At 39.7% G+C, this 26,831-nt stretch overlaps 1 protein-coding gene across 3 annotated transcripts in view; it reads right to left on the reverse strand.

Moving 5' to 3' along the window:
* The window catches only part of Tgs1 (Trimethylguanosine synthase 1), a 79,227-nt gene that overhangs the window by 15,125 nt on the left and 37,271 nt on the right, over positions 1–26,831 (reverse strand). For 2 of the 3 annotated variants that reach the window (XM_071687036.1, XM_071687038.1), the window contains exons 7-10: positions 18,575–18,686; positions 13,966–14,091; positions 8,201–8,378; positions 287–418 (exon numbers count right to left, since the gene is read on the reverse strand). In XM_071687036.1, coding sequence (XP_071543137.1) covers positions 287–418; positions 8,201–8,378; positions 13,966–14,091; positions 18,575–18,686 — 548 coding nt within the window. The remainder of the gene's footprint in view (positions 1–286; positions 419–8,200; positions 8,379–13,965; positions 14,092–18,574; positions 18,687–26,831) is intronic. The other variant, XM_071687039.1, reaches the window with a different exon arrangement.

A 26,831-nucleotide genomic window follows, 5' to 3' on the forward strand; every position in this document is an offset into this window, starting at 1 on the left:
TACACAAACTCAAACTTCAAACAAATATCTGACTCATTTTTATACTAGCCTTACACGTATAACAATCAACCATAACAATACATTCAATACCCTTGCTTTATTCATCTGCCTTGTTTCTTTTTTAGATCAGTATAAGTTGCTTCCACTTTGTTTTTGTCCTGTTTTCTGCTTCATATATATGTCTTTTTCCATTAATTCTAAACAGGCACACTTGCAATGAAAAGTCTGGTCTATTTAAAGACACATCTAAGGAATGCTACAGGTAAAATCAAAACAGCTTACTCACCATGATTGCATGTCATAGCTAACTGAATGGAATTGCCGCCTGCTCCACAAAAGGCATCTACCACCACATCACACTTACACCTATATGCATGATGAAGTGCAATCACCTCTGGAGTCACAGAATACCATGATTCTGAAAGAGAAATTACAATATCAAGATAAGGACAGAATAAATCTATTAAAAACAAAATAACTCATTCAAATAATAATATTCTTTCTTCATTATACTTTCTCGCTGTCTCCCGCATCAGTGAGGTAGCACAAGGAAACAAATGAAAGAATGGCCCAACCCACCCACATACACATTTTTATACATACACGTGCAAACATACACATATACATACCTATACATTTCACTGTATACGTATACATACATTTTTATTTTTTTTTTTATACTTTGTCGCTGTCTCCCGCGTTTGCGAGGTAGCGCAAGGAAACAGACGAAAGAAATGGCCCAACCCCCCCCATACACATGTATATACATACGTCCACACACGCAAATATACATACCTACACAGCTTTCCATGGTTTACCCCAGACGCTTCACATGCCTTGATTCAATCCACTGACAGCAGGTCAACCCCGGTATACCACATCGCTCCAATTCACTCTATTCCTTGCCCTCCTTTCACCCTCCTGCATGTTCAGGCCCCGATCACACAAAATCTTTTTCACTCCATCTTTCCACCTCCAATTTGGTCTCCCTCTTCTCCTTGCTCCCTCCACCTCCAACACATATATCCTCTTGGTCAATCTTTCCTCACTCATCCTCTCCATGTGCCCAAACCACTTCAAAACACCCTCTTCTGCTCTCTCAACCACGCTCTTTTTATTTCCACACATCTCTCTTACCCTTACGTTACTCACTCGATCAAACCACCTCACACCACACACTGTCCTCAAACATCTCATTTCCAGCACATCCATCCTCCTGCGCACATCTCTATCCACAGCCCACGCCTCGCAACCATACAACATTGTTGGAACCACTATTCCTTCAAACATACCCATTTTTGCTTTCCGAGATAATGTTCTCGACTTCCACACATTCTTCAAGGCCCCCAGAATTTTCGCCCCCTCCCCCACCCTATGATCCACTTCCGCTTCCATGGTTCCATCCGCTGCCAGATCCACTCCCAGATATCTAAAACACTTCACTTCCTCCAGTTTTTCTCCATTCAAACTCACCTCCCAATTGACTTGACCCTCAACCCTACTGTACCTAATAACCTTGCTCTTATTCACATTTACTCTTAACTTTCTTCTTCCACACACTTTACCAAACTCAGTCACCAGCTTCTGCAGTTTCTCACATGAATCAGCCACCAGCGCTGTATCATCAGCGAACAACAACTGACTCACTTCCCAAGCTCTCTCATCCCCAACAGACTTCATACTTGCCCCTCTTTCCAAAACTCTTGCATTTACCTCCCTAACAACCCCATCCATAAACAAATTAAACAACCATGGAGACATCACACACCCCTGCCGCAAACCTACATTCACTGAGAACCAATCACTTTCCTCTCTTCCTACACGTACACATGCCTTACATTCTCGATAAAAACTTTTCACTGCTTCTAACAACTTTCCTCCCACACCATATATTCTTAATACCTTCCACAGAGCATCTCTATCAACTCTATCATATGCCTTCTCCAGATCCATAAATGCTACATACAAATCCATTTGCTTTTCTAAGTATTTCTCACATACATTCTTCAAAGCAAACACCTGATCCACACATCCTCTACCACTTCTGAAACCACACTGCTCTTCCCCAATCTGATGCTCTGTAAATGCCTTCACCCTCTCAATCAATACCCTCCCATATAATTTACCAGGAATACTCAACAAACTTATACCTCTGTAATTTGAGCACTCACTCTTATCCCCTTTGCCTTTGTACAATGGCACTATGCACGCATTCCGCCAATCCTCAGGCACCTCACCATGAGTCATACATACATTAAATAACCTTACCAACCAGTCAACAATACAGTCACCCCCTTTTTTAATAAATTCCACTGCAATACCATCCAAACCTGCTGCCTTGCCGGCTTTCATCTTCCGCAAAGCTTTCACTACCTCTTCTCTGTTTACCAAATCATTTTCCCTAACCCTCTCACTTTGCACACCACCTCGACCAAAACACCCTATATCTGCCACTCTATCATCAAACACATTCAGCAAACCTTCAAAATACTCACTCCATCTCCTTCTCACATCACCACTACTTGTTATCACCTCCCCATTTGCGCCCTTCACTGAAGTTCCCATTTGCTCCCTTGTCTTACGCACTTTATTTACCTCCTTCCAGAACATCTTTTTATTCTCCCTAAAATTTAATGATACATACACAGACATATATGAATATACACATGTACATATATCATACTTGATGCCTTTATTCATTCCCATCGCCACCCTGCCCACACATGAAATGACAACTCCCTCCCCCAAGCATGCACACCAGGTAGTGCTAGGAAAAGACAACAAAGGCCACATTCATTCACACTCAGTCTCTAGCTGTCATGTATAATGCACTGAAACCACAGTTCCCTTTCCACATCCATGCCCCACAAAACATTCCATGGTTTACCCCAGACGCTTCACGTGCCCTGGTTCAATCCACTGATAGTACATCGATCCTGGTATACCAAATCATTCCAATTCACTCTATTCCTTGCATGCCTTTCACCCTCCTGCATGTTCAGGCCCCGATCACTCAAAATCTTTTTCACTCCATCTTTCCACCTCCAATTAGGCCTCCCACTTCTCCTCTTTCCCTCTATCTCTGACACATATATCCTCTTGGTCAATCTTTCCTCACTCATTCTCTCCATGTGACCAAACCATTTCAAAACACCCTCTTCTGCTTTCTCAAACACACTCTTTTTAATACCATACATCTCTCTTACCCTTTCATTACTTAATCAAACCACCTCACACCACATATTGTCCTCAAACATCTCATTTCCAGCACATCCACCCTTCTCCACACAACTCTATCTATACCCATGCCTCGCAACCATATAACATTGTTGGAACCACTATCCCTTCAAACATGCCCATTTTTGCTTTCCGAGATAATGTTCTCGCCATCCACACATTTTTCAATGCTCCCAGAACTTTCGACCCCTCTCCCACCCTCTGACTCACTTCTGCTTCCATGGTTCCATCCACTGCCAAATCCACTCCCAGATATCTAAAACACTTTACTTCCTCCAGTTTTTTCTCCATTCAAACTTACCTCCCAAATGACTTGTCCCTCAACCCTACTGTACCTAATAACCTTATTCTTATTCACATTACTCTCAGCTTTCTTCTTTCACATACTTTACCAAACTCAGTCACCAACTTTTGCAGTTTCTCACATGGATCAGCCACTAGCACTGTATCATCAGCGAACAACAACTGTCGCACTTCCCAAGCTCTCTCATCCACAGACTGCATACTTGCCCCTCTTTCCAAAACTCTTGCATTCACCTCCCTAACAACCCCAACCATAAACAAATTAAACAACCATGGAGACATCACGCACCCCTGCTGCAAACCGGCATTCACTGAGAACCAATCACTTTCCTCTCTTCCCACTCACACACATGCCTTACATCTTCAAAAAAAAACTTTTCACTGCTTCTAACAACTTGCCTCCCACACCATATTTTCTTAATACCTTCCATAGAGCAACTTTATCAACTCTATCATATGCCTTCTCTAGATCCATAAATGCTACAAACAAATCCATTTGCTTTTCTAAGTATTTCTCACATACACTCTTCAAAGCAAACACCTGATCCACACATCCTCTACCGCTTCTGAAACCACACCCTCTCAATCAATACCCTCCCAATTATTTCCCAGGAATACTCAACAAACTTAAACCTCTGTAATTTGAGCACTCACCTTTATCCCCTTTGCCTTTGTACAATGGCACTATGCATGCATTCCGCCAATCCTCAGGCACTTCACCTCACCATGAGTCATACATACATTAAATATCCTTACCAACCAGTCAACAACACAGTCACCCCCTTTTTTTAATAAATTCCACTGCAATACCATCCAAACCTGCTGCCTTGCCAGCTTTCATCTTCCACAAAGCTTTTACTACCTCTTCTCTGTTTACCAAATCATTCTCCCTAACCCTCTCACTTCACACACCATCTCATTTAAAACACCCTGTATCTGCCACTCCAAATCATTCTCCCTAACCCTCTCACTTCACACATCATCTCATTTAAAACACCCTGTATCTGCCACTCTATCATCTAACACATTCAACAAACCTTCAAAATACTCAATCCATCTCCTTCTCACATCACCACTACTTGTTATCACCTCCCCATTAGCCCCCTTCACCGATGTCTCATTTGTTCTCTTGTCTTATGCACTTTATTTACCTCCTTCCAAAACATCTTTTTATTCTCCCTAAAATTTAATGATACTCTCTCATCCCAACTCTCATTTGCCCTGTTTTTCACCACTTGCACCTTTCTCTTGACCTCCTGCCTCTTTCTTTTATACATCCAGTCATTCACACTATTTCCCTGCACAACTCACCCAAAAGCCTCTCTCTTCTCTTTCACTAATAATCTAACTTCGTCCCACCACTCACTACCCTTTCTAATCTGCCCACCTCCCACACTTCTCACGCCATAAGCATCTTTTGCGCAAGCCATCACTGCTTCCCTAAATAAATCCCATTCTTCCATTATTATCATTATTATACTTGATTGCCGTTTCCTGCGTCAGCGAGGTAGCACCAGGAAACAAAGAAAGAAAGAATGGCCCATCCACTCATATACACAAATACATACATAAATGCCCATACATGCACATATACATACTTATACACAATAACATATACATACAAATATGCAGACATATACATATATACACATGTATATATTCATACTTGCCTTCATCCATTCCTGGCACAACCCCATCCCCCAGGAGACAGCATCACTAACCCTGCTTCAGCAGAGTAGCACCAGGAAAACAGACAAAAATAAACCACATTCGCTCACACTCAGTCTCTGGCTGTCATGTGTAATGCACCACAACCAAAGCTCCCTATCCACATCCAGGCCCAACAGACCTTTCCATGGTTTACTCTAGGTGCTTCAAAATGCCCTGGTTCAGGCCCTGATTGCTCAAAATCTTTTTCACTCCATCCTTTCACCTCCAACTGGGTCTCCTGCTTCTCCTTGTTCCACATAATGTCCTTATATATCTCATTTCCAACACATACACCCTCCCCCATACAACCCTATCTACAGCCCATGCCATGCAACCATATAACATTGCTGGAACTACTAATCCTTCAAACATACCCAATTTTGCTCTCCAAGATAACGTTCTCTCTACATTCTTCACATTCTTCACCGCCCCCAGAGCCTTTGCCCCTCTCCCAACATGTGACTCACTTCTGCTTTCATGGTTCCATTCACTGCAAAGTCCACTCCCAGATATCTAAAGCACTTCACTTCCTCCAATTTTTCTCTATTCAAACTTCCATCCCAATTAACTTGTCCCATAACCTTACTGAACCTTATAACCTTGCTCCTATTCACATTTACTCTAAATTTTCTCCTTTCACACACTTTTCCAAACGCAGTCACCAACTTCTGCAGTTTGCGATTCGAATCAGCCACTAGAGCTGTATCATCAGCGAACAACAACTGACTCACTTTCCAGGCCCTCTCATCCCCAACAGACTGCATACTTGCCCCTCTCTCGATAATTCTTGCAGTTACCTCCCTAAGCATCCCATCCAAAAACAAATCATACAACCGTGGAGACATCACACACCCCTGCTACAGACCGATATTCACAGGGAACCAATCACTCTCCTCTCTTCCTACTCATACATATGCCTTACAACCTTGATAAAAACTTTTCTCTGCTTCTAGCAACTTACCTCCAACACCATATAATCTTAAGACCTTCCACAAAGCATCTCTATCAGCCCTATCATATGCCTTCTCCAGATCCATAAATGCAACAAACAAATCCATCTCTATTTCTATGTATTTCTCACACATTCTTCAGAGCAAACACCTGATCCACACATCCTTTACCACTTCTGGATCAGGTGCTTGCTTTAGAGAACATGTATGAGATATACTTACAAAAACAAAAGGATTTATATATGGTATTTATGGATATGGAGAAAGCATATGATAAGAGATACTTTGTCAAGGGTGTTATGAATATATGGTGTGAGATGAAAGCTACTGAAGCAGAGAGGAGTTATCATGAGAGTAAAGCATGTGATCCATTACAGAGGGAGGAGGGTGAGCAGTTCCAGGTGAAGGTGGACAGTTTAATCTATTCATGGATAGGGCGTTGTGAGTGGTGAATGCAAGGATATTGGAGAGAAGGGTAGGTATGCATTCTACCAGTATGGATAGGGCGTTGTGGGTGGTGAATGCAAGGATCTTGGAGAGAAGGGTAGGTTTGCATTCTACCAGGAGGGGACTGGGAGGTAAGTCAGTTTCTGCTTGCTTATGACATGGCACTAGTCGCACATATGAGTGAGAAACTGTAGAGGCTGGTTTCTGAGTTTGGGTGAGTGAGGGAGGAGAAAGTTGAGATCAAATGTGTACAAAAGCAAGGTTATTAGGTTTAGCAGTGAAGCGAGGCAGGTTTTTTGGAGAGTGAGTATGAATGGACAAAACCTGGGAGAAGTAGATTGTACTGGGTGCATGCATTGCAAAATGGTAGAAAGATGTGTATCTTTCATGATATAGTAGTAGTAGTTCTCTTCAAGATGTACAGATGCCAGGCACTGTCCTTACATAAAACTGTAAAGAAGAGGGTGGATGTGTTAGAAATAACGGTTAAGAACAATAAGTGAAGAGACCAGGATTGATCACAAAGAAATGATAGGGTAAGAGAGAGATGTTGTAGTATGAATATTATGTGTGAAAGAGTTGAAGAGGGTGTGCTGAAACAGTTTGGACATATGGATATGATGAGTGAGGAGAGGATGACTAAGAGAGTATAAAAGTTGGAAGTGGAAGAAACAAGTATAAAGGGAGGAAATCATAAAGGAGGTTGAGGGATGAAGTGAATATGCTTTGAGTGTTCAGGGCCTGAACATTATCAAGAAATACATTATGAAACACACGATACATACATAACTTTACAATACAATACTAAAATGACGGAATGCCAAAAAACAACTTATGAATTTGGTGATACAAATGACTGGAAGTCCTCTTGCATGCATGTTAAATTTCAAATCTGAGAGAAGAAAAGCTCTGTTATACTGCCAAGGTGAGCATCTAGCTGGGTAAAGCCACTGTGTTTAGGTGTGGTGTGGTGCATGTGAATGTAATGTAAATGTCTGTGGGTAGCTAATTAAAATATGAAAATAGCATGATAAAAGTAACAAATACTCTGTCCATAAATGAATGTTATCAGTAACAATATGAGTGTAGTTCCAAACTTAACCACAAACACATAGGGTCACTGTTCAGTCTTTTGAATACAAACCGTCTAAGATATCCAAAGTATCTAACTCATAAGATCTTACATCATTCTGGTACTGTGAAGAATCTTTCACATTTTCAACATTACTTCATAGATCCCAGTGTCATGAAATACAAAGCTATTGATTCAAGCAGACCATAATCAACAGAATTCATATGTTTGGTTAGGGTTTATCAAAGTAAAGTTTTGTCTTACAGGAGTTCTATAAGTTCTCCAAATTGCATAAAACCATGATTTCTTTCTCTTGCTCTTCATCTACACTTTTGGGAGATGCTGTAACAAATGATATATTTCATATAAAATCTCTAGTAATCAAGAATAATCATGCAACATGCAATACTACATGTTTGTCAGAAAAAAGTGTAACTGCATTCCAAAGTTTATAAATTACAAATACAGCAGTATTATTCACCTTCATCTAACTTGATGCCCTCATTATATTTCAAAAATAAACGATGCCTCTGAAACCAGTATTTATGCAAATCTTCGGGCATATCACTTGGTGGACCCTCGTCAGTCTCTCCGTAGTTTACTAATTGGTACCCTGCAATGACTTCCTCCCATAATGACCTTTCCAGTCCATCTGGAGCCTGAAAAGGACAAAAAGTCATATATACAAATCCACAAAATCACTTGATGAAGAAAAGGGAAAATTTTTTCTAATATGGTTATAAAATTCATCTTTGTTGCCTGGAAATATATATTCTTCAAAGGAAGCATGTAACCTATATCACATTCTAACTCAGCTATATACCTATCACTCTATAAAAAGTAAATTTGATGGGGGAGAGGATATTTTCCTTTTAATAAGAGGATGCTTGAGATCTGATTAACATGATTTTAAGGAAATTGTCTTTTAAAAAGATAAAGAAAAAAAAAAAAAAAAAAGGCAAGGCCAACTTTCTTTAAATACTCCAATATCCTCCTCCCCTGCTTGCCAGGTTTCATATTTCCCTCCACAGATAGCCTTAATGTGAGATCTTAGACATGGATAATTGACAATCCGCAAAGCAGGACTAAAGTTGTGACTTTTTGGAAGTCACCATCCACACAACTTACATGTCCATGCAGCCAAGTTCCATCACGAACAACTATGCTTGCCTATCTGTTCTGTTTCTGTTTAAATACAAAAACTTCTTTTTTCATAGAAACATGCATTGGTACATCCCATTTCAAAGGAGGATGACTGTTTTAACACCTCTAACTATTTTACTGTTACTCTGACTTCTACCATCCTCCTCAAATCCCATATCCTCACACATCTTGAATCACTGAGTCTTCTCTCTTATCATCAGTATGGCTTCCACACACCAAGATACACTGGTGATATCTTTTTCTATCATACCATGTAGCTGCCTTTGATATATAAGAAGGTTTTGACACAGTATGGCACACAGGTCTCTTGTGGCTTCCCTTCCTCACTTTGCTCCCTTCTGTCTAGCTTCATCTGTCTCCTACACTCTTACTCCTTTAAATCATTAATTTTCTTTCTTTAATGGATTGCAAAATGCACTCATATGCTGACGACTAAATATTTCATTCCTCCACTTCCTTTACACCTGCTCCATCCTCTCTTACTTGATCTACATCTTACTTTCACACAACTTCCTCTACAAACTCACACTTGGACAGGATATTTCAATACAGAAGATGGAACCTGGTTAAGTCTAATGCCTCCAAAATCAAATTTCTGCCTATCTCTCTCCCTATAAGACCCCTCACAACTCTGCTTTTTTGCCAGGACTGTAACTCTACCACTTAACACAAGGAACATACTTAGTTTCACTATAACATCTAACCTATCTTGGACACCTCACATTACACAGAGAGCTAAGTCTGCCTCCATGAAACTGGGAGTTCTGTTTAGATGCATAAAAATTTCTTTCCTTATGAAAGGCTGCTTTGTTTATACAAAGGATCGATTCATCCTTGTATCAATTAGTGAACTTCCATCTGGGCTGGTTCTAGCTTTACATGCTTATTAGGAGTTGATCTGAAAGCAGTCCCATGATAACCTCACTTTTCCTTTATGTTAACTGAGACAGTAAGGCAACTGAGGCCCTAATCGAGGCTATCTCATTAACACTATGTATACATATACCCTAGCCTGAGCAAAGTACCCATTTTATTGACTAACCTCTAAGAGTGGATGAACAGCTGGGTTGACTGTGAACCAAATGCCAAATCCAGGATTCGAACCTATGTGCTCGACCTTGGGTGGTCTGTGAATGCATCAATCATCAAAGCTAACTGCTACACCACCCTGAGTTGCAATGCTGGCTTACGTCCTATCTTCTATAAGTATTCCTTTGGTTTTTGCTTCCAAGGGCTAGCTGTTTGTGGACCCCACCTCCTTAATTAAACCCTTTAATCCTTGGCAAGATACTTCCTCAAATAACTACTGTGTGGTCAATGACAACTTGAGAGCAGGCTGTTTTGATAACTGTTTCTTTCCTTACACTTCAAACCTTTGGATCTTTTTGCTCTCTTATGTCTTACCTTACAACTATAACCCCACCCTTTATAAAAGACAAGATTCCACTAACTCAAAAGTTAATAAGATATTTTTTGATCTCTTCTTTATTCATCTCAATAATCCTCTTTTCATATTTCAAATAAGGCCTTTGCTTAGTAAAGTCTAGCATTCCAGATAATAATCTAATTATTTGATATAAATTCATTTGATGATCAAATGAACCAAGTGCATCAAAACACTAAAGAAACAAGGTGGCGACAGTCAAAATATGTCAAGACCAGGCTGTGTCATGCTTAGCATTATCTTAATAATATGGTCCCTCGGAAATCTTGCTTCCCTTGTTTATCCAAAGGAAAGATGAAGCCTATTTCATTTCTTTCTCTGTTGTTCTGTTATGTTTGTATGAAGCTCTATTATTCAATATAAAATGTTTTTTCTTAAAAAACACCCATTCTTCAAAATTTCAAATACTTTTCCTGATTAAGAGGTTACAATGTACAAGCACCAAATACAGTTTACAGTAAAAAGTAAACTGCAGTAAGATACCCAGTTTGTTTCAAAAGACCCATATTGTTTCAAAAGAAAGACATCCCTGATAAGGATGAACTGCATGAAAATAAGCCACTTTTTCAAAGGTAGGTTGGGCCATTCTTTCGTCTGTTTCCTTGCGCTACCTTGCTAATGGTGAGACAGCGACAAAGTACAATAAATAAATAAAACATACCATGACAGATTTAATAGTAAACAGTCTATGAAACTTGAATGACATAAAAGTAGTAGAAGAATGAAAATAGTTAAATGGAAACAGAAAACAGACTGATGCCATAGATGCAACTTGGCTAATACTGTATAAACAGGTGGTACAATAAACCATGAATGACAAAAGAAATGAATAAAACATATGTAGATACACCAATTCTATCTATAGTCATTGAAAGTAGTAAACATAAAGTGCTTTATTCAGTAAAAATACAGCTGCCAAGCCAGATGGGGAGTTGTAAAATCAGTAACAACACATCTGCCAAGCCAGGAGGGAAGTTGTGTAAAATGTATAATGTATTTACCTACCTACAGTGTCCTGCACCTTCCTCTTGAACCTCCTGTTGCTTTCTGTTATACATTCTCCAATCATTTGCCCTCCTTCCCTGTGAAGTACCATCCAACTCCCCTCTTAACTCTTTCACTTGCAACTTTACTTCTTCATTCCACCTCTCACTACTCTTTCTAATCTAACTACCTCGAATCTTTCATATGCCACATGCATCTCTTGCACGTGCCAGCATTGCTTCCTGGGATACCACCCATTCCTTACCCATATGAATCGTTAGATTTACTCTCAACTCTTGCCATTATACAGTCAGTCTCATCTGGTATTTCTTCACACAAGTCACTTTTCCATGATCACTTACTCTCTTCACTTTTTCTCACAGACATTTTTTTGCTATCTTCTGAAAACCTTTACAAATGTTCACCCTTGCCTCCACAAGATAGTTAAAAGACATCGAACCAGCTGCCCCTGTCATTATTATAGGACAGCTAGAGACTTAGTGTGAATGAATGTGGCCTTTGTTGTCTTTTCCTAGCGCTATCTCGCGCACATTTGGGGGAGGGGGTTGTTATTTCATGTGTGGCGGGGTGGCGATGGGAATAAGGGCAGACAGTATGAATTATGTACATGTGTATATATGTATATGTCTGTATGCGTATATATATGTATATGTTGAGATGTATAGGTATGTATATTTGTGTGTGTGGACATGTATGTATATACATGTGTATGTGGGTGGGTTGGGCCATTTCTTTCGTCTGTTTCCTTGTGCTACCTTGCTAACGCAGGAGACAGCAACAAAGCAAAATAAATAAATAAATAAATAAATAAATACAAACACAGACATATATACACATGTACATATTCATACTTCCTTGGCTTCATCCATTCCTGGTGGCACCTTGCCCCATAGAAAACAGAATCACCATCCCCAATTTGATGCTCTGTACATGCCTTCACCCTCTCAATCAATACCCCCCAATATAATTTTCCATGAATACACACAAACATACCTCAGTAGTTTGAGCACTCAAATATATCCCCTTTGCCTTTGTACAATGGCACTATGCATGCATTCTGCCAATCCTCAGGCACTTCACCATGATCCATACATACAATGAATATCCTTACCAACCAATCAATAACACAGTCAGCCCCTTTCTTAATAAATGCAATTGCAATATCATTCAAACCTGTTGCCTTGCTGGATTTCATCTTCCGCAAGGCTTTCACCATCTCTTCTCTCTTCACCATACCACTCTCCCTGACTCTCTTACTTTGCATACCACCCTGACCAAAACACCCTACATCTGCCAATCTATCAAAAAACATATTCAATAAACCTTCAAAATTCTCACTCCATCTCCTCCTCACTTCATCACAACCTGTTATCACTTTCCCCCTTCTATGATGTTTCCATTTGTTCTCTTGTCATAAACACGTTATTTACCTCCTTCCAAAAATCTTTTAATTTTCCTTAAAGTTTAACGATACCCGCTCACCCCAACTCTCATTTGCCCCCTTTTTCAACCCTTCCAACTTCCTCTTGACCTCCTGCTGCTTTCAATTATACATCTCCCAGTCATATGCACTCCTTCCTTTCAAGTATCATCCAAATGCCTCTCTTTTCTCTTTCACTTACAACTTTATTTCTTCATCCCACCATTCACTACTCTTTCTAATGTGTCCACCTCCTATCTTTCTCATGCCAAATGCATCTTTTGCACCCGCTCACCCCAACTCTCATTTGCCCCCTTTTTCAACCCTTCCACCTTCCTCTTGACCTCCTGCTGCTTCTATTATACATCTCCTAGTCATATGCACTCCTTCCTTTCAAGTATCATCCAAATGCCTCTCTTTTCTCTTTCACTTACAACTTTATTTCTTCATCCCACCATTCACTACTCTTTCTAATGTGTCCACCTCCTATCTTTCTCATGCCAAATGCATCTCTTGCACATGCCATCACTGCTTCCCTAAATACATCCCATTCCTCACCCACTCCTCTCACATCATTTGCATCTTTTGAACATGCCATCACTGCTTCTCTAAATACATCCCATTTCTCATCCACTCCCCTCATGTCATCTGCTCTCACCTTTTGCCATCCTACACTCAATTTCTCCTGGTACTTCCTCATACATGTCTCCTTTTCCAAGCTCACTTACTCTCACCAGTCTCTTCTCCCAGCCATTCTCTCTTGTTTTTTGAAAAATCTACAAATCTTCATCTTCTCCTATACAAGATAATGATCAGACATCCCACCTGGCAATAGGGGAGAAATAATACTTCCCATGTATTCCCTGCGTGTCACGGAAGGTGGCTAAAAGGGGTGGGAGTGGAGGCTGGAAATCCTCCCCTCTTGTTTTACTTTTCAAAATGAAAGAACAGAGACACAGACCAAGAGAGGATTTTTCCCTCTGAGGTTCACTCATCTCTTTTTGATGCTTCCTTGCTAATGCAGGAAATGAAGAATATGTAAGAAAAAGAAAATCTTATATGTGCTGACAGTAAATATACCTCCAGCAATACAATGTCTAAGTGATTAACAAATGAAGTCTAAATGTTGAAGACATATGTGAATTTCCCAGATTACATGTTAAACACAAATCCCTGTAAAAGATACCAAATGAATTTACTAGTATTCATTTACCTGGGAATAATCATCAAATAGATTCATGGTTTCCATACTCAACTGACTTGAACCATCTTCCATCACAGCCTCCTCCACTGCAAGATACAATCTCTGAGTTTCTCGATGATCTGGATATTTTCTGAACTGGAAGAGAAATATAATGCACTGAAAAACCAAAACAGCTTTATAATACCAGTAAATGATCCACCTAAAAGTTGTTTTTTTTTCAGTGAAAAACTGTTTATCCAAAGCAGTGCCCTGAGAGTTATTTCTATGGTTCTCTGGGGGTTAGGAGCCTTCACCCTTCTCATTTTAGTGGTTTACACCTTGCACCCTTTGCAAACCACCCAAACAGAAGTCTGGCAGCAGGTCTCCTTGAAACTCCATTCCTGTCAGCAATTAGCAGCCGCCATCGAGTTATCAATCCACTGGCTGCCAAGCCAAACAGACCAGCCATCCCATATTTCATGAGAAGGACAAAAACAACCTGAGAAAGACTACTGTCAATTACTATAAAAGTTTCTTGAAAGAAAGGGGAAGGTACAGCAGGAATGAAAATTCAGAAATTTTCTTAGGGAATTCCATTCTTCAAAACTCACTTTTCTCCCCAGGGTCAGTCCATCCCATGTGCTGTGAATCGGAAATGATAGGACAAGAGAAAAGTATAACAGTAAGAGGGGTATGCATGTATGACAAAGTTGAAGATGTGCTGAAATGGTTTGGACGTATGGAAAGGACTACTGAGAGGAAATACAAGTCAGAAGTAGAGGAAACAAGGAAAATGAGGAACCATGGAGGAGTTGGAAGGATGGAGTGAAAAATGATTTGAGGGTTTGGGGCCTAAACATGTGGAGTGTGCATGGCATAGAGCAAATTGGAACAATATGGTGTACAGGGGCTGATGTGCTGTTAATGGACTGAACCAAGGAACATGAAGCAGTCATGGGCAACCAAGGAAAGGTCTATGAAGCCTGGTTTTGAAAAGAGGGACACTGGTTTTAGTGCATCATACATGACAGCAAGAGTCGATGTGAGCAAACAAGGCCACTTCTTTGTGTGTTGCTGGCACTACCTTACCAGTGCCTAAAATGTTGAAAAAATTGCATACATAATATGTATTATACATCTAATACACCCAGATCAAGAAAAAAAATTCCCAAGCAATGTCAAAGATTCATCCTTGTATGGAGTGCTGCTCTTACATCTGGGAAGGTTCTAGCTCTGCATCCTTACTTGACAGAGTTGAGTCGAAAGCAATCCGCCTTACAAACTGTCTAAGGCTAACTTCCAAACTTGACCCCCTTGCCTTACAGCACAATGTTGGTTCACTTTCCTTCTTTTATAAGTAATATTTTGTTTTTTTGCTCCTGAGAGCTAGCTGCTTGTGTGCCCACACCACTAGTTGGACCATGCAATATTTAGCAAGCTGCTGTGTCACATGATTATTGTGAGGCCATCAGCAACTCAAGGGTGGGCCATTTTGATACCTGCTTCTTTCCCTACTTATTGAAGCTCTGGAACTCTCTACCCTCTCATGTCTTTCCCAATAACTGTGACCTAGCACATTTCAAGACAGGTTTTTCACTATCTCAAAAATTCATAAATACTTTCCCCTGTATTTTCTTTTTCTATTTCATAATTCTCTCCATATTTCAATTAAGACCTGCTCTTGATGTGGACTTCTGTCCGTGACTAAAGAAAAAATCTATCAGACAACTGGGACCAAGCCATCACATCAAGAGATAGCCAATATCCTTGAAGACTTTCCAGAGTTGTTTAAAATAAATTCAAAACCATAAACTAAAGGTTTTTAAACATATTTTCACTGAAGATACCCTAACTCTCTCATCTCATAACTAATCAATGTTTCCTGTGTTAGCAAAGAAGTGCTAGGAACTGATGAAGGAACACGGCATCTGTTAACATCCATTCTCTAGCTGCCATATGTAATGCACTGAAACCACAACTCCCTCTCCACAAACAGGCCCCACACACCTTTCCAAGGTACACTTTGGACACTTCACATGCCCTGGTTCAATCCATTGACAGTACATCAACCCCAGCATATCTTATTGTTCCAATTCACTCCATCTCATGCACACATTTCACCCTTCTACATGTTCAGACCTGATCACGTAATTTCCTTTTCACTCCATCTTTAATTTTGTCTCCCTGTTCCCCTTGTTCCCTCCACTTCTGACACATATCCTCTTTGCCAACCTTTCATCAATCATTCTCTATGTATGTCCAAACCATTTCAGCATACAGTTTTCTGTTTTCTTAACCACATTCTTTTCATTACCACACTTTTCTCTTCCCTTTCATTCCTTGCTTGATTAAACCACCTCACACTACATATCATCCTCAAACATTTCATTTCTAACACATCCACCCACTTCCACATACCCTTATCTATAGCCCTACCTTGCATCCATATAATATTATTGGGATTACTATACCCTCAAGCATACCATTTGTGCCCCACCAAATAATGTTCTCTTTCCACACATTCTACAGCTCTTCCAGAACCTTTGCCCTTTACCCATTCTCTGAATCATTTGTTTCCATGGTTCCATTAGCTGCAACATTCATTCACAGGTATCTAAAACACTTCACTTCCTTTATGGTTCTCCACTAAAACTTACGCCCCATTTAACCTGTCTCTCAACCTTGCTTTTATTCACATTTATTTTCAACTTCCTCCTTTCATACACTTCCAGACTCAGTCACCAGCTTCTGCAGTTTCTCACTTGAATCCACCATCAGTGCTGTATCATTAGCATACAGCAACTCACTCACTTACCAGGCCCTCTCATCCTTTAAAGACTGCATACTTTCCCCTCTTTCCTAGACTCTCACATTTATCTCCCTCAACACTCCATCCATAAAAATCTGAACAACCAACCCCACTGCAGGCCAACCTTCACTTGGAACCAATCAATCTCCTCTCTTCCTACTTGTATACATGCCTTACACCCTTGAAGACTTTTCAGAGTTGTTCACAACAAAAATAAGATCATACACTGGTATTTGAACTTATTTTTGCTGGACACCCTAAACTCTTTTTTCATATTTTGTGGTGCCCTCTCCCATAGAATCATGCTTCACAGCACTCTTGTCCAAAATTCTGTAGTTTCCTGACAGCTTCACATGCTCTGGCTCAGCCCAATAGCAGCCCATCATCTTTCACTCCATCCTTCCACCTCCTCTAATTTCCCCTTCTTGTTCCCCTTAATTCCAAGATGTATATCCTCTTAGTCAGCCTACCCTCATTTATCCTCTCCATATGTCCAAACAATTTTAGTACATCCTTTTCAGCTCTTTCGACCATACCTTTCTTACTGTCACACCTCACTCTAACCCTATTTTTTCTTACTTGATCAACTCTCCCCACACCAAATATTATCCTCAAACATTAAATTGCCATCACATCCATCTTCATACTCTTTAATCAAGGGCCCATGGCCTGCATCAATACAACACTGTCAAGGATACTAGACCATCAAACATACCCATCTTTGCCTTTTGCCCTTACAGACAGAAATCTCTCTTTCTACACACTCTTCAGTGCATCCAAGACCCTAGTCCCCTCAGCCACTTTATGGCTCACTTCATCTTCCATGGATTCATCCACTGCCACATCCACTCCCAGATTTAAATATTTACAACACTCCAGTTGCTCCAGGTTCTCTCCAATCAAATTCGCACTCTAAACTACCTGCCTCTCTCCAACGTTTAATAATAATAATCTTGATTTCATTTACATTAACCATCAACTTTCTCCTTTCACACCTCTCCCAAACTCAGAAACCTGCTTCAGCAACATCTCACTTATATATGCCCCCAGAATTGTCATCAGGAAACAGCAACTGACTTACCTCCCAGTCAGACTCCCCCACCTCTAACAAACTGCAGACCTGTAACTATATGATTTTCTAAGTGTGAAAACGTCTGTGGCATCTCTATGAGATGTCTACAGCACCCAGGCCTGTGACTATATGATTTTCTAAGTGAGAAAACATCTGTGGCATCTCTATGAGATGTCTACAGCACCCAGTTAAAGTATCACCACCATGCATATTGTACAGGTATATGTCACCTGCCAAAAGGGTGCCTGGCATGGAGAAAGAAGTCTGGATATATCTAACAAGCTTGGAGATCCAAAGAATTATGAGGTGGTTAGCCTAGCGTAGCCCAAAAGCTAGTGGGACAACGATGAAATTGCCAGGCAATAATTGCTGATCACGGGGAGTGTGCTGAGGGTGAACAAGATCTACTACCACTGAGTGGGTAGTTAGTGAAGGGTCAGAGGCATTGTTCTCAACAGAAGGTATCAGGTGCAAGTCTCCTATCTCTGGAAATCATGAGATGTTCTCATAGCTCATGGGACAAAATGACTGTTTTTTTTGTTTTTTTTTTTAATTACTGGCATTACATCCATCTTCACACAGAGGGAATGCTGGGTTGGTCTCTAACAGAAAGAGAAAAACCAATAAAGCTACCTTAGAGTTTCTGATGAGATGTTCAGTGAAAATCTGAATATTTCAGCTGATTCGTAGTACCACATGCTTACCCATTAAGAGAGACTACAGAGTAAAACAACACCCAATTATCATAAATTACATACCCCATTCATAACAGTATCTTCTGTAAGGCTCATGGTAGAGGCAGTTGGAGGAGCATTTGTTTTGGACTGTAGCCATTTGTATAATCTTACATGATTTTCATCTTCTTGTCTCCTGTTAAAAAATCAAACAAGAGACACTATATACCACCAGTTATCAAGAAAAGACATTGGCTTTATGTTGAAAATAAAGCCTTAAAATTCCTAAGGATCTAAATGTATATGCTGAATTTGCAGATATGCCAAAAGCATTGTCTACTTGAAACACCAGCAAATATTTGTATCAGCAAACTCATCGATACTAACACTCATATCACACAAACACATGATATCCATTGTTCCCCTGCAGAATGAAATGCTATCAGGAGCTTACTAAAGATTTTGGAGGGTCATCATTCCAACAGGCCTACAAGCCTAGCCGTGCAATTTCTATTGTCTTCAGTAACAATGGGTATGGGAAGACATCAGTTTTCAAATAGAATGCCCAGAGTGTTGCCACTTTCAGCAACATTTAAAATACTATGCATATAAAGGATATTCAAGTAACAAATATCATGAGTGGCTGACCTAAGAGTAGTAAGCAAATGAAGTACAAAAAGATGTAAAGAAATATCATTGAGAGAATTTTTAGATGGTAAAATATATTCAACCTGATGGGGACACCACAATAGTATATAAAAAAAATTTCCTTGGATGAAACCTATTTGTGTGCTAAATGACAATATCAGTGTTATTCTTACCATGATGGGAAAAATATTGGAGACCTTTAGATTGTCTGAACCAAAAAAATGAGAGCAATAAATGTGCAAATAAGGTATCAGTCCAAATTAGTCCAGACAGCAGATCATCAATGGCTGCCAAATCATACCTACAAATCTCACAAAAGTTAATCGTTTTACCCTTTTATTCAATTTGATATCAGCCATAAATGGATTTAGATATGGGAAAATATCACCAGGAAGCTGTGACAAGATCTGAAAAAAGGAAGCAAGAGGAAGGGATAAAACATGTAACACAAGAGAACAAAAGTCTGGAGTTGTTGGATGAAGGAAAAAAAAGATCAGAGATTAAAGTATAGATAAGAGCAATGAAATTCAAAAATCAACATGAAAGGTGTCATGAAATCAAAAAGGAACTCAGGAAATCAAAAATTAAGATAAATGATCATAGGCACAGATTGGCATCAGCTTAAGGGGTTGATAAAATGCATAAGTGAAGGAATTACAATAGAATAGTTAAAGAGCAAGAGAGGTCCGAAGTGACCATTCTAGATGTCTAAGAAGCTCTTGAATAAGAAAAAAAAGACCATAACATGAAGGGCAAATGAGAGTTGGGGTGAGAGAGTATTATTAAACTTTTGGGAGAATAAAAAGATGTTTTGCGCAAAAGACAAGAGAACAAATGGGAACATTAGTGAAGGGAGTGAAAGGAGAAGCGATAACAGGAAAAGATGTAGTGAGTATTTGAAGGACTCTTAAATGTGTTTGATGATAGAGTGGTAGATGTAAGGCGTTTGGCTCAGGATGGTATGTGAAGTGAGAGGGTCAGGAAGAAAGGTTTGGTGAAAAGAGAAGAGGATGTGAAAGCCTTGCGGAAGATGAAATCAGGCAAAGCAGCAGGTGTTGATGGTATTGCAGTTGAATTCATTAAGAAAGGGGGTGACTTGTCTTGTTGATTGCTTGGTAAGAATATTCATTGTATGTATGGATCATTGTCAAGTGCCTGAGGACTGGACGAATGCATGTACAGATAGTGTCACTGTATAAAGGCAAAGGGGATAAAGGTGAATGTTCAAACTATAGAGGCATAAGTTTGTTGAGTATACCTCGAAAATTACATTGGAGGGTATTGATTGAGAGGGTTAAGGTATGTACAGAACATTAGATTGGGGAGGAGCAATGTGGTTTCAGAAGTGGTTGAGGATATGTGGATAAGGTGTTTGCTTTGCGGAAAAACTTGAGAATATATGGTGCAGGAGGTAAGCTGCTAGAAGCAGTGAGAAGATTTCATCAAGGGTGTAAGGCAGGTGTACAAGTAGGAAGAGAGGAAAATGACTGGTTCACCATGAAGGTCGGTCTGTGGCAAAGGTGTGTGATGTCACTAAGGTTGTTGGATGAGAGGGCCTGGGAAGTGTCAGTTGTTTTTGCCAATGATACAGCACTGGTGGCTGATTTGGGTGAGAAACTACAGAAATTGGTGACTGAGTTTGGATGAGTGTAAGAAAGGAGGAAGCTGACAGTAAATGTGAATAAGAGCAAGGTTATTAGGTTCAGCAGGGTTTGAGGGACAATCTAGTTGGGACATAAGTTTCAATAGAGAAAAAATTGGAGGAAGTGAAGTGTTTTAGTTATCTGAGAGTGGAATCATGGCGAGGTAGCGCCAGGAAACAGACAAAGAAAGGTCACATCTGCTCACACTCATTCTCCAGCTGTCATGTGTGATGCACCGAAACCACAGCTCCCTATCCACATCCAGGACCCACAGACTTTTCCATGGTTTACCCCAGACATTTCACATACCCCGGTTCAGACCACTGACAGCAAATCGACCCCAGTATACCACATCGTTCTCATTCACTCTATTCCGTGCACACCTTTCACTCTCCTGCACGTCCAAGCCACGACTCCTCAAAATCTTTTCCACTCCATCCTTCCATCTCCCGCTTCTCCATGTTCCCTTCACCTCCAACACATGTATCCTCTTCATTACCCTTTCCTCACTCATTCTCTCCATATGTCCAAACAATTTCAACACATCCTCTACTGCTCTTTCAACCACACTCTTTTTATTATCACACATCTCTCTTACCCTTTCATTATTTAATCAAACTACCTCATGCCACATATATTCATATATATGCATTTGCTGATAATGAGGAAACAAAACATGAAAAGTTCCCATGTGCATTTTCATTTAACAATCAAACTGTCAGGGGAGATACAAGAATGAGATAGAAGACTTAGAACAGTCAGTTATTGTACAAAGAAGGCAGAGCTAAGACACCGTTGGTAAACAAGTGTTTTTGGTTGGTGGGTGTTTGGGATTGGCATCATGCCTATCAAAAATTCTTATTATGAGGACAGGACGGAGAAACATTTGCAAATTTTGCCTACAACAAAGCTATCCAGTTTGTACAGACCTTCACTAATATTCATTTTCCAATTCTTTGTGTACAAAATAAGAGAAGATTCAATAATATTAGCATTACTGCTATCAATGTAATGGTTATAATCCTTAACAAGACTAAATAAAGCATTTGATTCTTATCCTGTTCTTAAACTATTTTTATCTTGCTTATGTCTAACATAGGTATCCTTACCAGTCTGCCAAATGTAGAACATATTACAGGTTTTACAAGGTATTTTGTAATTACAGTTCGCAGAATTTTCTGGCTTGGTTTTGATTAACATGTTCTTTATAGTATTGTTATTGCTGAAGGCTACATTTACATTATAGAATTTAAGCAACCTGGGAAGTAACATAAAGTTATCACTAAATGGAAGAACTTAAAGATTCTTGGTATCAAGGGGAGGCTTGGGGTGAACTCTATAAAATGATTTTTTGCCAACTTAAGAGATTTATCAATGAAAGACCTTAGATAATCTAACTTGGATTCAATAGGATTTATCATCTCAAACCTCATCTTCAATAAATTCAAGTCTGCATATATGTAATGCCCTATGGAACACAAACTGGAATGAAAATGGCTTAACTGTCATGTTGAGCTGAGTAATATCAAATAATATTCTCTATCAAACTGAAACACACAGTCTTTTATATACAATTACTGGAGAATATTATGCAATGGTTAACCCTCTTTCACCAGTAGTAATTAATCTTTGCATGGCACTCTTTGAAACAAAATTACTAAGGGATATCTTACCCTCTAAGGCAATCTGGTTTAGGTGTATATGTAGATGATGTACTTTGTGATTGGCCAACAACTGAAAATCTACAAACATTTCTCCCTTTACTTAACAATTTAGTACCTTCCATCAAACTTACTGTGGAAGTGGAAAATAATACTAGTTTACCATTTTCAAACAGCATGATCCACAGAGATGGAAAAAATGTTTAAGTTTAGCATATACAAAAAACCCACCTATGTTTGTTCTTCTACCCATCATTACTCAGCTTAACATGACAGAGTTAAACAATCATAATTCCAGTTGGTGTTCCTTATGGCATTACATATGCGCAGTCCAGAATTTATTCATGATGAGTTTAAGAAGATATTTTCTACTGGATCCATGTTAAAGTATCCTAGATTTTTCATTGATAAATCTCTTAAGTTGGCAAAGAAATCATTACAGTCAATCCCAAAACTCCCCTTGATACCAAGAATCTTTTAGTTCTCCCATTTAAAGATAACTTTATTTTACCCCCAGGCTGCTTAAATTCTTGATGTAAATGTAGCCTTCAGCAATAAGAATACTATAAAGGATATCTTAATCAGAAAATCACCAGAAAATTCTGTAGGCTGTGTATACAAAATACCTTGCAAAAGCTGTAGTATGTTTTATATTGGGCAGACCGCTAAGGATCTCTATGTAAGACTTAAGCAATATAAATATAGCATAAGAACAGGACAAGAATCAAATGCTTTGTTTAATTCAGTTATCAAGTGTAACTCCTTGAACAATAGAAATACCACTGAATCTTCTCTTATTACATACACAAAGAATAATAAAATTTCATGACAGGCATGGTGCCAGACCCAAAAACCACCAACCTAAACACCAGCAGACGGAAATACCTGTTTACTAACAATGTCTTAACTCTGCCATTTCTTTGTATATTAATGACTGCTCTGAGTTTTTTATCTCATTCTTGTATCTCCAAAGAGGATATGATCATTACACAAAAGTGCACTTGGGAACGAATTGCGATTCATTTTCCAAGTGGTTATCAGCAAATACTAGATCACAAGCACCACTGTGACCTATGGCCTGGATGTGGACAGGGAGCTGTGGTTTTGGTGCATTATACACGAAAGCTAGAGACTGAGTGTGAATGAAAATGTGGCCTTTTTTGTCAGTTTTTCCTGCAGCTACCTCACTGAAGCAGGGGGTAGCAATGCTGTTTCCTTGTGGGGTAGCAACAGAAATGGATGAAGGCAAGAAAGTATGAATGTGTATATGTGTATATATGTATATGTCTAAGTATGTATAAGTTGATATTTTTTTTTTTTTTTTTTTTTTTTTTACTATTCGCTATTTCCCGCATTAGTGAGGTAGTGTTAAGAACAGAGGACTGAGCCTTTGAGGGAACATCCTCACTTGGCCCCCTTCTCTGTTCCTTCTTCTGGAAAATGAAAAACAAGAGGGGAGGATTTCCAGCCCCCCACTCCCTTCCCTTTTAGTCGCCTTCTACGACACGCAGGAATACGTGGGAAGAATTCTTTCTCGACTATCCCCAGGGATAAGCTGATGTGTATATGTACATATATATACATATGTGCGTATATAGGCACTTAGGTGCATATATACATATATGTATGGATTATGATGAAGTGCCTGAGGATTGGCAGAATGCATGCATAGTGCCATTGTACAAAAGCAAAGGGGATAAAGGTGAACGTTCAAACTACAAAGGCATAAATTCACTGAGTATTCCTGGAAAACTATATAGGAGGGTATTGACTGAGAGGGTGAAGGCATGTACGGAGCATCAGATTGGGGAAGAGCAGTGTGGTTTCAGAAGTGGTAGAGGATGTGTGGATCAGGTGTTTGCTTAGAAAAATGTATGTGACCAATTCTTAGAAAAACAGATGGCTCTGTATGTAGCATTTATGGATCTGGGAAAAGCATATAATGGGGTTGATAGAAATGCTTTGTGGAAGGTCTTAAAAGTATATGGTTGGGAGATAAGTTGCTAGAAGCAGTGAAAAGTCTTTACCAAGGATATAAGGCATGTGTGTGAGTAGGAAGAGAGGAGAGTGATAGTGAATGTCAGTTTGCAGCAGGGTTGTGTGATGTCCTCATGTTTGTTTGATTTGTATATGGATGGGGTGATTAGGGAGGTGGCAAGAGTTTTGGAGAGAGGGGCGAGTATTCAGTCTTTTGTGGATGACAGAGCCTGGGAAGTGAGTCACTTGTTGTTTGCTGATGATACAGCTCTGGTGGCTGATTCAGGTGAGAAACTGCAGAGGTTGGTGACTGAGTTTGGAAAAGTCTGTGAAAGGAAAAAGTTGAGAGTAAATGTGAATAAGAGCAATTAGGTTCAGTAGGGTTGAGGGACAAGTTTGAGTGGAGAAAAATTGGAGGAAGTGAAGTGTTTTAAATACCTGGTAGTGGACTTAGCAGCAGATGGAACCATGGAAGTGTAAGAGTCACAGGGTGGGTGAGGGGGCAAAGTTTTTGGGAGCGATGAAGAATGTGCGGAAGGAGAGAACATTATCACAGTAAGCAAAAATGAGTATGTTTGAAGGAATAGTAGTTCTAACAATGTTATATGGTTGCGAGGCATGGGCTATAGATATAGGTGTATGGAGGAGGGTGGATGCACTGGAAATGAATGTTTCAGGACGATATCTGGTGTGAGGTGGTTTGATCTAGTAAGTAATGGAAGGCTAAGAGAGAGGTGTGAAAATAAAAAGTGTGATTGAGAGAGCAGAAGAGGGTGTGTTGAAATGGTTTGGACATATGGAGAGAAGGAGTGAGGAAAGACTGACAAAGAGGATATATGTGTCAGAGGTGAGTGGAACAAGGAGAAGCGGGAGACCAAATTGGAGGTGGAGGGATGGAGTGAAAAAGATTTTAAGCGATCAGGGCCTGAACATACAGGAGGGTGAGAGGCATTCAAGGAATAGAGTGATTTGGAACAATGTGGTATACCAGGGTCAACGTGCTGTCAATGGACTGAACCAGGGCATGTAAAGTGTCTGCGGTAAACCTTGGAAAGATTTGTGGGCCTGGATGTGGATAGGAAGCTGTGGTTTCAGTGCTTTACACATGATAGCTAGAGACTGAGCGTGAACAAATGTGGCCTTTTCTGTCTGTTTTCCTGGTATTACCTTGGTGAGGCAGGGGGTAGCGATCCTATTTCTTGTGTGGAGGGTAGCGACAGGAGTGAATGAAGGCTAGTAAGTAAGATATGTCCATGTGTATATATGTATATGTCTGTGTATGTATATGTAAGTATATGTATATATATGTGCATGTATGGGTGTTTATGTATATATATATATATATATATATATATATATATATATATATATATGTGTATTGGAAAGGATCACAATTTTGCGCATGATCAAGATGTTCCTATGAGTCCACAGGGAAAATGAAACACGATAAGTTCCCAAGTGCACTTTCATGTAATAATCACATCATCAGGGGAGACACAAGAGAGAAATATAAGTCAGTTTATATACATTGAAGAGACAAAGCTAGGACACCATTTGGTAAACATACCAAATGGCATCCTAGCTTCGTCTCTTTGATGTATATCAACTGACTGTTATATTTCTCTCTTGTGTCTCCCCTGATGATGCGGTTATTACCCGAAAGTGCACTTGGGAACTTATTGTGTTTCATTTTTCCCCGTGGACTCATAGGAATACAAGTGTATATGAGTGGATGGACCATTCTTTGTCTGTTTCCTGGCACTACCTTGCTGAAGAGGGGAAACAGTGATTAAGTATAATAAAATGTGTATATGAGAGGATGAACCATTCTTCGTCTGTTTCCTGGTGCTACCTCACTGACGCAGGAAACAGCAATTAGGTATAATAATTGAATTGAATATTCTTTTTGCTGTCCTTAGCCGCTGTATCCTGCGTTAGCATGGTAGTGCAAGGAAACAGACAAGGAATGGCCCTACCCACCCACTTACACATGTATATACATAAACACCCACACACGCACATATACATATATATACATTTCAATGCATACATACATATACATACACAAACATATACATATATACACATGTACATATCCATACTTGCTGCCTTTATCCATTCCTGTCGTCATCCCATCACATAGGAAATAGCATTCCCCCAAGCAAAGAAGTGCCAGGAACAGGCAAAAAAGGCCACATTCGTTCACACTCAGTCTCTACCTGTCATGTGTAATGCACTGAAACCACAGCTCCCTTTCCACATCCAGGCCCCACACACCTTTCCATCGTTTACCCCAGAATCTTCACATGCCCTGGTTCAATCCATTGACAGCATGTCGACCTCGGTATACCACATTGTTCCAATTCACTGTATTCCTTGCATGCTTTTCACCCTCCTGTATGTTCAGGCCGC

Source organism: Panulirus ornatus, chromosome 43 (assembly GCF_036320965.1).
Source record: "Panulirus ornatus isolate Po-2019 chromosome 43, ASM3632096v1, whole genome shotgun sequence".
Classification (NCBI taxonomy): domain Eukaryota; kingdom Metazoa; phylum Arthropoda; class Malacostraca; order Decapoda; family Palinuridae; genus Panulirus; species Panulirus ornatus.